At 38.3% G+C, this 12,535-nt stretch overlaps 1 protein-coding gene across 1 annotated transcript in view; it reads left to right on the top strand.

The window, feature by feature from the left end:
• LOC149030089 (K(+) efflux antiporter 2, chloroplastic-like) overlaps nt 1–12,535 on the top strand; it is a 51,867-nt gene that overhangs the window by 9,591 nt on the left and 29,741 nt on the right. The window contains exons 3-9 of the mRNA XM_089142400.1: nt 984–1,155; nt 1,333–1,423; nt 5,287–5,423; nt 5,536–5,595; nt 5,705–5,824; nt 6,918–6,986; nt 11,332–11,397. Coding sequence (XP_088998526.1) covers nt 984–1,155; nt 1,333–1,423; nt 5,287–5,423; nt 5,536–5,595; nt 5,705–5,824; nt 6,918–6,986; nt 11,332–11,397 — 715 coding nt within the window. The remainder of the gene's footprint in view (nt 1–983; nt 1,156–1,332; nt 1,424–5,286; nt 5,424–5,535; nt 5,596–5,704; nt 5,825–6,917; nt 6,987–11,331; nt 11,398–12,535) is intronic.

Consider the following 12,535-nt stretch of genomic DNA (forward strand, 5'->3'; position numbering starts at 1 on the left):
AAACCAGCACCACAGTAACCCCAAAGGCTTAGAGTTAAGAGGAAGTGGAGAGTCTGGGGACCTGGTGCTCTTCAGCCTTAAAGACTGTTCCCCCTCTTCAGTCGGACCTTGATAAGATCGAAAAAGACAAAGTTCCTTGGGCTGGCATTGTTCGGATTTCAGGTTTCATCCCTCGTCACAACTTCACTGCAGGGGATCTCTTACACCTTATCTCCTGTCCCAAGCTTTCTTTAACAAAGCATCACCATTCAACATTGCTGCGCATCATTGGACTATCCAACACATTGATCATCTTTTCTTTGTTTATCCATTCACCAACTAGGTATGGAAAGGAATTATTCACAAATGTTGGCCACTTCGACAGCAATTTGCCCCTTTGAAAGAGAATGGCTTTTCACAGAAAATAACTTCGAAAGCAAATGCTTATGTGACTTGCTGGGAAGTTTGGCTATGAAGCTGTTTTTTAATTATTTGTTATAATCTAAATATGGTTTTAGATAAAGAAAAGATGATGGCACGATTCCTCTGGCACCATCTGTCATAGTTTAAATGCAGTTGGCTTTGATGTCGGATGGGAATAGTTAACATGTTGGCAGCCCGGCTGACTAGTGAGCTCCACACTGACAGAAATTGGGGCACTGACCTGAAATAGGGGCACTGACTCTTCCTGAGACATTCCCTTGCCTCTGACTCTCCGTGTTCACCTAGGTCAATTGTTTTTAATATATAGCTTTGCTTTTCAAGTTGTTGCCCTTTTGCCTCTTCCCAAGTATTCATGCTTGAAGGCAGCTTAGTTTTTCTTTGACATTTCTTCTTGGTAGTTTGCTTACTTCTTGGGAGTTGGGAATTTTTTTTTTTTTTTTTGGGGGGGGGGGGCTTAGTGAAGGCTTTTCTACTCTTGCCTCCTCCTTGAACTGTATAACTCCTACTTGTTGAGAATTATCATTTCCTATTGTAATAATAAAGGCTGAAACTTATGACAGGGTCTCCTTTCTTACTAATCGGGCTGAGAGGAGTTCTCAGCTGTTTCAACAGCCTGATGTCATTACCACTGGCATTGGAGAAGTTTCTTCAAATGCAAAGCCTTTAATCAGAGAAATACAGAAGTTTCCGAAGAGAGTGAAGAAATTAATTCAGATGTTACCTCATCAAGAGGTGCATGCTTTTGTCCCTTTTAACATTTTACTTATGACTAAAAAGACCCAGCATACTTTCCGGAAATTTTCTTGAGCTTGTTGGGTGGTAACTTTCTTCTTATTGTGTAAATATTTTGGCATTATTAAAAAAATTTGAAATTTTACTTTCTTACTATTTTTGTAATTCTTCTTTCAGATAAATGAGGAGGAGGCTTCCCTCTTTGACATGCTGTGGCTACTCCTTGCAAGTGTTATATTTGTGCCCCTATTCCAAAAAATTCCTGGAGGTTAAGTTGATTCCTGTATTTTTGTCTTTTTCTGTATAATATGCCATACACATCTATTCGATTTATTTCTTCACCCCTGCCCAAATTTAATAAATTGGTGAAAATCAAATCATAGAATACAAAGTTATTCTAGTACAATCCCTTTTCTGTTTGATTCCTTGACTATTTTAGTTGGCAACCTAGAGGTCCCAACTCCCAAGATCATTGCTTCATGAGTTGCATGATCAAACAACTGATGTCTACCTATTGGCCATGGCAATATAAAATTGCATTGCAGTTCTTTGAACGGAATTCATATTGCTCTTTCATAGCTGTTGCCGGACTAAAAGTTTTTTTGACTGCCTTATTTTTCTGTGACCATCGTCTTGTTAACTAGTGTCATTGTAGTTGTAAGGGTTAATAATATGCTTGGTTTCTGGCTTTCTATTCACCAAATGCACTCATTTAAATGGTATAGCCAGTCTTTTGTCTTTTGCCATTGTGGGCTTTGGGATGGTGTTGAGAAAGTCGATTGTGGTGGAATGGCTTATTGATCAATGATCTCAAGCCCTCTATTTATAATTAAGTGGAAAGTACACTATTACATAAATACCCTTGGGTAACAAGAAATATAATTTTACATGAATACAAACTCTAATTGAACTCCTAGTAGAATCTAACACTCCCCCTCAAGTTGAGGCATAGATATTAGTTATGCCCAACTTGCCTACAATAGGAAGGAAAACTCTTTCTTTCAAACCCTTAGTGAAAACATTTGCTACTTGGTCTTCAGATCTCACAAAAGGCATGCAGATAAGCCCTTGTTTTAGCTTTCCTTTGACAAAAAACCTGTCAATTTCAATATGCTTAGTTCGATCATGTTGCATCAGATAATTAACAATACTAATAGCAGCCTTGTTGTCACAATATAACATCATAGGGTTTGGAACTTGGACTCCAATATCTTGCAGCAAGCCTTTCAACCATAGTAGCTCACAAATTCCACGAACCATAGCTCTATATTCAGCTTCGGTACTGGATAAAGCTACCACATTCTGTTTTTTACTTCTCCAAGTAACTAGATTACCTCCAACAAAGGTACAATAACCTGAAATTGACTTCCTGTCTGGAGATCCAGCCCAGTTTGCATCAGTGTATGCTTCTACTTTTAGATTATCAATGGGTGACAAAAGTATTCCTTTTCCAAGGATTCCCTTCAAATACTGTAGTATTCTGGTAACAGCCTTCATATGAACTAAATATGGATCATGCATGAATTGGCTCACTATCCCCATGGCATAAGTGATGTCTGGCCTGGTGTGGGACAAGTGAATAAGCTTCCCTACCAGCCTTTGGTATATTCCTTTGTCCATTGGTTCTCCCTCTTTTTCTTTAAGTTTAGCTTCAGCTTCAATAGGGGTTTCAACTGCTTTACACCCCAACATTCCCACTTCTGATAATAAATCTAGGACATACTTTTTTTGGGAAAGGAATATACCCTTCTTTGATCGAGCCACCTCAATCCCTAAGAAATACTGTAACTTCCCTAGATCTTTAATCTCAAACTCTCTGCCAAGAAAGTCCTTCAACTTTTGAATTTCTTCACCATCATTCCCTGTGATGACAATATCGTTTACATAGACAATGAGGAGTGTGATGTTAGTACCTGACTTCTTGACAAATAGTGTATGATCAGCATCGCTTTGTTTGTACCCAATAGAAGTCATTGCCTTTAGGAGGCGTCCAAACTAGCATCTAGGAGACTGTTTTAACCCATAAATTGACCTCTTCAACCGACAAACCCTGCAGTATTGTCATCGGGAAACCATGTGGGATTTCCATATAGACTTCTTCTGCTAACTCCCCATGTAAGAAGGCATTCTTTACGTTTAGTTGGTGCAAGTTCCAGTCTTTGTTCATAGCTATAGAAAATAGAATTCTGACAGTGTTTAGTTTTGCAACTGGGGCAAAAGTCTTCTAATAATCAATCCCATAGGTCTGGATAAATCCCTTTGCAACTAGTCTAGCTTTCAACTTGTTGATTGATCCATCCATATTTTGTTTAACCACAAATACACATTTGTAGCCCACTGTTTTTTTTTTTTTTCTGGAGGAAGTGTAACCAGCTCCCAAGTGTCATTTTTTCTTCATTGCCTGCATTTCCTCTACCATAGCTGCCTTCCATCTCTTATCAGCATAGGCTTCCTGCCAACTTTTATTCTCCAGGGGAAGTGTTAGATTCTACTAGGAGTACAATTAGAGTTTGTATTGGAGTTAAATTAGAGTTTGTATTCATGTAAAATTCTATTCCCTGTAATATTATACTTTCCACTTAATTATAAATAGAGGGCTTGAGATCATGGATCGATAAGCCATTCTGCCAAACATTGTATTTCTACACTACTGTTATATTTTCTGGGCAGTCTCCAAAATAGGGACTGACGAGGAGCATATTTGGGTGTGAAGGTACTTGTTCATTTAGCTGTCACTGCAGGTAGTGGGTTGTTGCCCATGCCTGACTGGGAAGTAGGCATCGCCTTGATGTGCATGAGCTTCCATACTTGAAAATGCCACCTAATGCCTTATGGCTCGATCATCTATCTATTATATTCACCAAAAGGCCCTGCTACATTTATCTCACTTGACTGTTCCGACCGTAATTCTGAAACTTGTTTCAGCAGGCCATTTTGGTCAGACCTAAAGTAGTGAAATGCACGGCTGAAATGATGCATTTCCATCTACAATTTAGACATGACATAAATGACTGAAATAAGTAAAACATTGGTGAAATAGTGTCCTGTTTCTGGGTTTTGCCTTCTAGTTATTCTTGAACCTCACCAATTTAGTGAAATTTCTAGAATTTTGAATTATGGTTCCAACAACTGCATATTTATTACCAATAAAAATAATGAACAAAGGAGACCATCAAATATTCTCCAACAAGATGACTTCAGGTGCTAAAACTAAAACGGAATATCAAATTTAATGCTTCTTTAGCTGGTCTGATAGAAACAATCTAAAGAAAAAAGTGAGAACAAAGCTAAAAATCCGATGTAGTATTATTTTGACAGAGATTTGAGAATCAAGCTTTCCACCCCCAAAAAAAAAAAAAGAAAAAGAAAAAAGAGATTTGAGAATTAAGCTTCCCAATTTAAACAATCACAAGAACAACACTTGTATGGACTTTTTATTATTATTATTTTTTTTACCAAACTTCATGTGCTATGGAGATGATCTTATTAGTTATTTGATGCTCTTATAGTCCAACAGAAACACAAAATCTAGAGCCTACTGTAACATAATAACATTGAAGATAAACATTAGACGGATGAAATGCATCTCAATGTCCAGTATCGATACACTTCTAGTCCTGGATTCACTTGACATCCTCCATTACCTAAAGCTGCTGTCCAGGTTGGAGAGCATGGTTGTGGCTTAACAAGAAACAGTTTCAAACTAAAAGAACCAAAAGCAGTATTTGCAGGAAACAAGATTGATGAGTAACATTGATAATTGGGTAACTTTGAACTCCTCTTAGTCAATGAATTCCCCTTTGATCAAGTTGGATAGGTGGACTGGATTTGAGATTCATAGAACATAGAGGAAAAGAAAAGCAGACTAGAAGAAATAAAGAGAGAAGAGTGAGAGCTTTTGTGTACACTCCTTATGCCTGATCTACTATTTACCTTGAATCATTCAGACAATAATGCCCTCAGGTAGAGGAAGAAGATTTTCACATATACAACAACCGCAAAGAAGAAAAATACAGTTACCTGTAGCATCAGAACATATCAGAGCACAGATAGTGCCTTCTAAAGTTTTATGTGTCCAATTCTTCAAATTTTTTTGTTGAGGGTGTGTCTTTTATTTGGTTTGATGTTTAGGTAGTCCTGTACTTGGATACCTGGCTGCTGGTATCTTGATTGGACCTTATGGTCTTTCCATCATTCGTCACGTACATGGTACCAAGGCGATTGCTGAATTTGGAGTTGTCTTCTTGCTATTCAATATTGGTCTTGAGGTGGGATTCTTGAAATCTTGATTTTAGTTTCTATACAGAGATGCTTTCTGTATATTCAATTGCTTTATTTCCCAAAGTTTCAGAGGCTGGATTTATCATTTGTATTTTGCAGCTCTCTGTGGAAAGACTGAGTTCCATGAAGAAATATGTTTTTGGATTAGGTTCAGCTCAGGTGAATGGCAAATTTATTTGTGCTTTCCTCCACATCTTTTTCTTTGCATGTACCTGATGCATACTTCAAAATTGATGTGTAATGTGTGACTGTGCGTCTGTGCATGCAGGTCTTAGTTACTGCAGTGGTTGTTGGTCTTGTTGCTCATTTTGTTTCTGGGCAGTCTAGTTCTGCAGCAATTGTCATAGGGAATGGCCTGGCATTATCTTCAACTGCAGTAGTCCTTCAGGTGACGATAATGATTTTTTCCACCACTTTTGGGTCATTATGAATTTATTGAGGAGAAGAAAAGAATTCTCAAAGAAAGAGTATCACATCCCAAAACAGAGAAGCAAACAAAAGGGAAGTAGACCTACTTTCTTACAAATGCAATTTTCCACAGTACATAATCATGTGTTTTTCCATTTTGCATAAACAAGGTGGTTCAGATAAATTTTGGTTTTTGTCTGCAGCATTTGTAAAACTTCTTATTCGAGAAGAAATTTTATTACCGCAGAAGAACATTCTGACTAACCTGGCAATGAAACTCTTATGTTGCCTTTTCCTTCAGCAGGAATAGTTTTCAGATGATATGGGCCCCCAAGAGATGAGCTAGAGCTGAACATTGCTTGGGGTTTGAACTCTGTCCCACTTGATGGACGAATTCTTCTCTCCTTCTAGTTTTGTTCTCCCACACGCCTTTGCCCTCTTTCACCAATAATTTTCAAGATTATTCCTTTGGTTGTAGTGATATCTAATCTCTATGGACCTACTAAGGTCAGGGTTTATTGACCACATCACATTGTATGCTTTGGCTTTTGATTCAAGGACTGAGGGTTTAACAATTGTGCTTCAAATTTAGGTCTTTTGAGTGTGTTAGACATTAGAATATGTAAGAGGGCAAACAGGTTAATAACTAATAAGGGTGTGAAATCCCTGTCTTGGGATGGGAGGATCCTAGCCGAAGTTTCTTTCCCTTTTTTATTTTTTTATTCTTCTGTTGTGATGCAACTCTCTCTCATGATCTTTATGTATATGGAATTATGGAATATGATTGGAGGACTACACCACGCGAAGCCTCGGTTGAATACTCTGTCCTTCCCATTCTTCTGCCCTTTCTCTGGTTTTCTCTCTATAATTTACAGACTGTAACACTTCTGTTGATACTTGGTATGTTATGCACCCCAAATGTGTCAAGTGGTTGTGATTACTCTTAATTGCTTTACTTGCAAAATATGTTGTGTCTAATTTCAACAGAGAGAACTCAGTAAACGTTACTAAGTGATATTTTTGCCGAGACAAAAATGAATGAATATTTTGGGTAATCCTCGACTCGTCTTCAGGTGTTGCAGGAACGAGGTGAGAGCACATCACGTCATGGACGTGCTACTTTTTCAGTTCTACTTTTTCAGGTAGTACTTTGTTTTTGGGACATGTTTTTTTGTAGGTTTGTTTGTGCACTATGCTACAATGAACTCTATCTGTTGCTATCTTTTTGCAAGTTCCTCTGCTTAAGCCTCTTGTTCTCATTGAAGTAAAAAACAATGGACAATGGGAGAGAATTTGGCTTACGTATCTTCAAGCTGATATATTCCTCCTTTCAATAAACTTTCAAAAGAAAAAGTTTCTTTTACTGTGGTGCATAAGTTTTCCTCGATATAGAGTAATTTCATTTCCATAGTTTCTGACATTCTGTCAACTACTATCAAGTTATATCCAACTACCAAATGCATATTGGCATAACATCCACAATCAAATACCGTGATTTCCTGAAGTTACTGTATCAAAGAAGGACCGGTGAATTCCACTCAAATTAAAGTAAGGCGTGTTTAGCGTAATAGAACGTGAGTCAGTACATGATCATGAGAAAGAACAAAGAAAAGAAACGAGAAGAGAGAAGTCAAACAGAATAATTGAGAAGGGAAGCAAACACAACCCACTGTTTGAGTAATGAGCATTATTAAATCAACTTGGAGGGGGTGGATAAGTTGAGCTGGTGGAAATTGCACTTTTAAAGAAAATTCAAGCCGAAGTAAATCCGGTAGAAAACAACAAGCACACGACAAGGCTGCACATAAGATTTGTGGTGGTTTAACTCAGGTCAGTCTATGTCCACTCCTCCCTAACCTTAGAGAGAATTCCACTAGTGTTTCCCTTTCAGTATAATAGGTAGGGAACAACACCTTTTCCAATCTTGCTAAGGACAAGAGAACCTTTGCACAATCTTGATTTTGGATAAGAGGGTCCAATCTCTTAAGGATGAGAGAGTCCTTGTACCTTACTCATGAGTCCAGTCGAGAGTTCAAGTACCACAAAGATTACAATTAAAAGGAAATGATACAAGAGTTTCCTATCAAAGGGTGTGACACAATACCCTTGAGTGAGTGCAGAATGATATGAATGATGAGCAATGCACTAGTAGTCTTCTCAAATGGCTTTTTCCTCTTGATGATGTTTGAAGAAGGATGCTTTGAGTTCTTCACATGTAGCTCTTCAATTGAGAGCAATTGAACTCAAAACAAATTTGGACTTCTTCGCGGACAAGGCTTAATAGAAGCAAGAATGATAGGCTAATTAATGTCTTCTTGATTGTGTTTAAGAGTGTCATTGAGACCTCTATTTATAGCCAAAATGTGGGATTGATTTGAACCCCAAGGGATGTAAAATGGTTATATTTTTGGCCTGACGGTTGACCTGTACAACGTCAGTTGACCTATACCTTTGGCTATTAGAGGCTTGTCTGCCAGACAATTACTTGATGGTTAATCTGCAGAGTAACCATCAGGCTGACGGTTGCAACCATCAATATACTGACTCTGACAGTTGATCTTGCCATTTTGTTGGATGGTGGACCTACATTCAACCATCGCTTGTATTGGGCAATTTGAATTGAATTTTATGAAATGTCAATTGTCCTAAGCTTTGACTTAATAGTAGCTTATACACATGCTCAAAACATTAAAATATGAAAATGCATCTTTATGCAATTACAACATGTCATGTTTCTAGGCTAAATTTAGGGTCTTGACGTCTTGTATAATCTTTAGTCCTACGCTCTTGAAGAATCCCCTCTTGTGTGAAGAAACCTCCGAAAAGAATTCCTCTGCTTGTAGTGCATTCATAGGCTTGACTGTCATGTGAGTAGGTTTTATCCATTCACGCTTTTAGGGTAGTCTCTTCCATGTATGTTCAAGTATATTTGAAACTTTTCTTATCTTACATGCAAACACATGGTTAGTGCCTTGTTATGTGTTTGTGGTCATCAAAACTAGTGTAGGGTAAAGGGTCATTCCCCAACACATTATAGTTTAGGGCTGTATGGATAGCCAAAATCTGCTTTATAATCTGCATTTGTATCTGTTTAGGGGAATTCAGATCTGTCCAATTACTATTTGGATGCGGATACGGTAATACCCCTTTTGGACTGATTATATCTGATCAGGTTTCCTTGTTTGATCTGTTTTCCTACTTCTATAAAGTTTTTAACTTTATATATGTGATTATTTTTCCAGATTTTCTGATTAAAATAAATACAATGGGAAATCAATAGTAAAAAAAATGTAACATAAATCAACGACTTAGAAGAGTAGAAGAAAGGAAAGCTGCTACATTCTCAAAACTCAACCCTAACCTTCACTAGTAAAAGGTACAGATGTCAATTGGTAGTTGAAAACTTGTTCAATTGGCATTCATACTCATTTAGGACAATCTTTATTGAAAAGAAATAACTATCCAGATGCAACTGAATCCATCTGAACACCGATAGGTTATTATCAGAATCCATCTGAATAAATAGGATGCAGGTATGGTAATGCTGCTGGCCGATCTGAATCTGATCCGTTTACACCTCTTATTATATATAAAAATCCTTGGGGCTGGGGGAGTTTTATTTATCTTAATCAAAGAGCAATTACAGAGCCATGCTGGGTGCACCACATAACTGACATAAAAGTAAAGACTATGACGACTATGACAATGATACTCATAAGATGTACATCTAAACTATGACAATGGGACCAACATATTGAATAATCGAACTGACATACATCTAAACATATGTTAAAACATCATACAGCTGTTCTATCTCCCTCTCTTTCTGATAAATACTAGCACCATTAAGGTGAAAGATGGGAATAGAGTGATAAAAATCCACTTGCTGCCAGAGGGAAATGAGGGCAGTTCAGTATGCAGTGACTACAATTCCTTCCGCGTAGTATTGTGAACCTGATAGAAAATCTCTTAGGTCTGGACATAGTTCCCTACTTGGGAAAAGTCTGGTAAACAACATCGCGATATTCTTTGGCCAGATTTAATTGCAGCCTCCTGGAATTATCAGAAAAGATATCCCAAAAGCATTAGTAGGACCATGTAGCAGCAGTAGCTGGGTATATGGGCTTGGGGCTGTCACTGATATCAAGGTCAACATAGTCATGTCCATGAAGATTTAGAAGGAAGACTTGAGACCATGTGAGGTAGGTCTGACCATCTATTTTAATGAGGTGATATTGGAGAGCGTCAGAGTGCCTGGAGTTGCTGGACTGTCAAGGTGGGTATCCCTCAGTTGTGCCAGAGGAGGGTACCCCATAGAGGTGATCAGGGTAGAGACACGACAACAAGGAGTTCTGTGTTGGCTGGACAAGTTGAGGCAGTGGCAGCAGGGCATTCAGAAGGGTCACAACCCAGACCAAGAATGGTCATGTCAGAATAGGTGCAGCGGTCAGGGTGCATGTGACATGCATTGTTGAGGTGGAACAACCAGGAAGGGAATGGTGGAGCAGTTGCAGCAATGAGAGAGGGTAAGGCTGTGGCAGTGAAGGCGACCAAGGAGAGGTGTGGCCTGCTCATGGAGTGTAATTACCACGGAGGTGGCGTGATTTGTGGTATGGGGGTGTGGAGACCAAGAGGGATTGCATGAACATGCATGGCAACAACAGGTCGCATTGGTTGGCAATGGTGACTGCAGTGACAGAGGGGCCCTGTGAGGTTAGAATGGCAATGCCGGATACACAATGACAGCTACAGGGGTGGTGGCAAGGATGGCATGAGGCCGTCTGCCATGCTATATGAGGAGGGTTAGCCTGCAAATAGCATTGGCAGCGAGAGAGAGAGAGAACAATGCTAAAAATTAAATAAGTTTCCTAGGTTTTTGAGCTACGATCCAAGTTGGAATTGAAGTACAGAGAAGTAGTGTGATTCATAACTAATGATGGATGTCTCCTTTATTTACAATGAGTTTCAACCCAATGGCAAAGTAGTAAACATGGAAATACAGTAAGATCCTAAAAACACCTAAGGTAGATTGAAAAGTAATAATATTCTAATCCTATGGTATTCAACATTAAATCATGCCAGCTTTTATGAACTTGTCATTATCTTGAATGAGCAATGATCATTGATTCACTTTCACACAGGTGTGCACTTTGGTGTACTAGCAACTAGCAAGTTACTTGTTTTCTCTGAGATACTTTTGATGATCTTCAGCATATCTGAATGGTTTTTCTTTTTTGGTTAGTATGCATAGATGATGCATTGAATATTGCAATTGCCTTTGATGTTTCTTTTTTAAATTTCATGCCACCATAATTATTGTTATTGTTCTTATTCAAGTTATGTTGATTGCTTTTCAACACCTCCCCCCTTCTGAGCACCTTTCATTAAACCTTGGATTTATTCTATAGTTGCATTTTGACTTTTGAATGTGATACGAACTGTTTAGAACTTATTGTCTTCCTTTTTTTTCACCTTTCCCCTTTCCAGGACCTGGCGGTTGTGGTTTTGTTAATACTGATACCTCTTATTTCACCAAATTCTTCCAAAGGAGGGGTAACTTTTGTTCTGAAATACCTTATGTCATTCCTGGATTATTATTACATTCTTAGCATTAGGTCATGACTGAGAAAAGAATCCATTGCACATCTATGCCTTAATGTTTTGTGATTTGGTCTTCTATATGTTAAATGTGGCAACAGAGGTTGCGATCCTGATGATGTTGACATTTCCTGTACCTCACCTTCTGTAACTTTGTTCATGTGAAAACCACTGCTTTAGAAACTCAAAAGTAAAATTTTTTGTTTAAAGAAAGCTTTATGGGGTTGAAGATTCTAAAACAATCCCCAAAAGTCTAGTTTGCTTGTTTCTGTAGGGCCATCGTGTCAATTGGCCATAAACGAAGTAATGCTGATTGCTGATCACATTTTGTTCATTAAGAAGACGAGCCAGTATCTTGTAGCTTTGGTTGTCTATGTCAATGACTATTTATGAGAACCTCTGGAAGTGATGCTGATGAAATAAGAAAACTGAAAACCTAACTAGGGAACGGAGTTTGAAATCAAGGACTTGGGAAAGCTGCAATATTTTTCTTGGGACTGAGATATTCCATTCGACTCAGGTATCTTCCTCTTACAATGGAAGTATATCCATGACCTTCTGAATGACATTGGGATGCTAGGATTTAAGCCTTCCAATACTCCATTAGAGCCCAATACTAATCTAAGACTAAGATGGAGAGCTAGTGGATAAGGTAGCTATCAGAGGTTGGAATACCCAATGTATCTTGCCCAAACTTGGCCAAGTATAGCTTTTGCAGTGAGTGTCGTTTGCCAATATATGCATGATCTTCACTTAACTCATCATCTGAAGACAAAATTTCTAAATATTTGAAGTTTTCTGCATGAAAAGGTTTTCTCTTTTCTCTGCAAAATAACTTGCAAATTGAGGCTCTCATCAAAGCAAACTGGGCAAGAAGTCCAAATGTTAGGATATCCATCTCTGGTTTGCATCTTTGTTGGAGGCAAGTTTGTTACTTGTTGGAGCAAGATTTAGGCTGTAGTTGCTCAGTTCAATGTAGAAGCTGAGTTTTGGGTTATGGTTTGTGGTATATGATGTCGCCTGAGGGTTAGTCTTCCAAGATCTTTTAAGAGAACCAACTCTTGTGTGGTGGATAGGTTAGCTTTGTGGAAAA

This window comes from Hakea prostrata, chromosome 1 (genome assembly GCF_041222555.1).
Source record: "Hakea prostrata isolate BN-2017 chromosome 1, UWA_Hpros_2, whole genome shotgun sequence".
Classification (NCBI taxonomy): Eukaryota; Viridiplantae; Streptophyta; class Magnoliopsida; order Proteales; family Proteaceae; genus Hakea; species Hakea prostrata.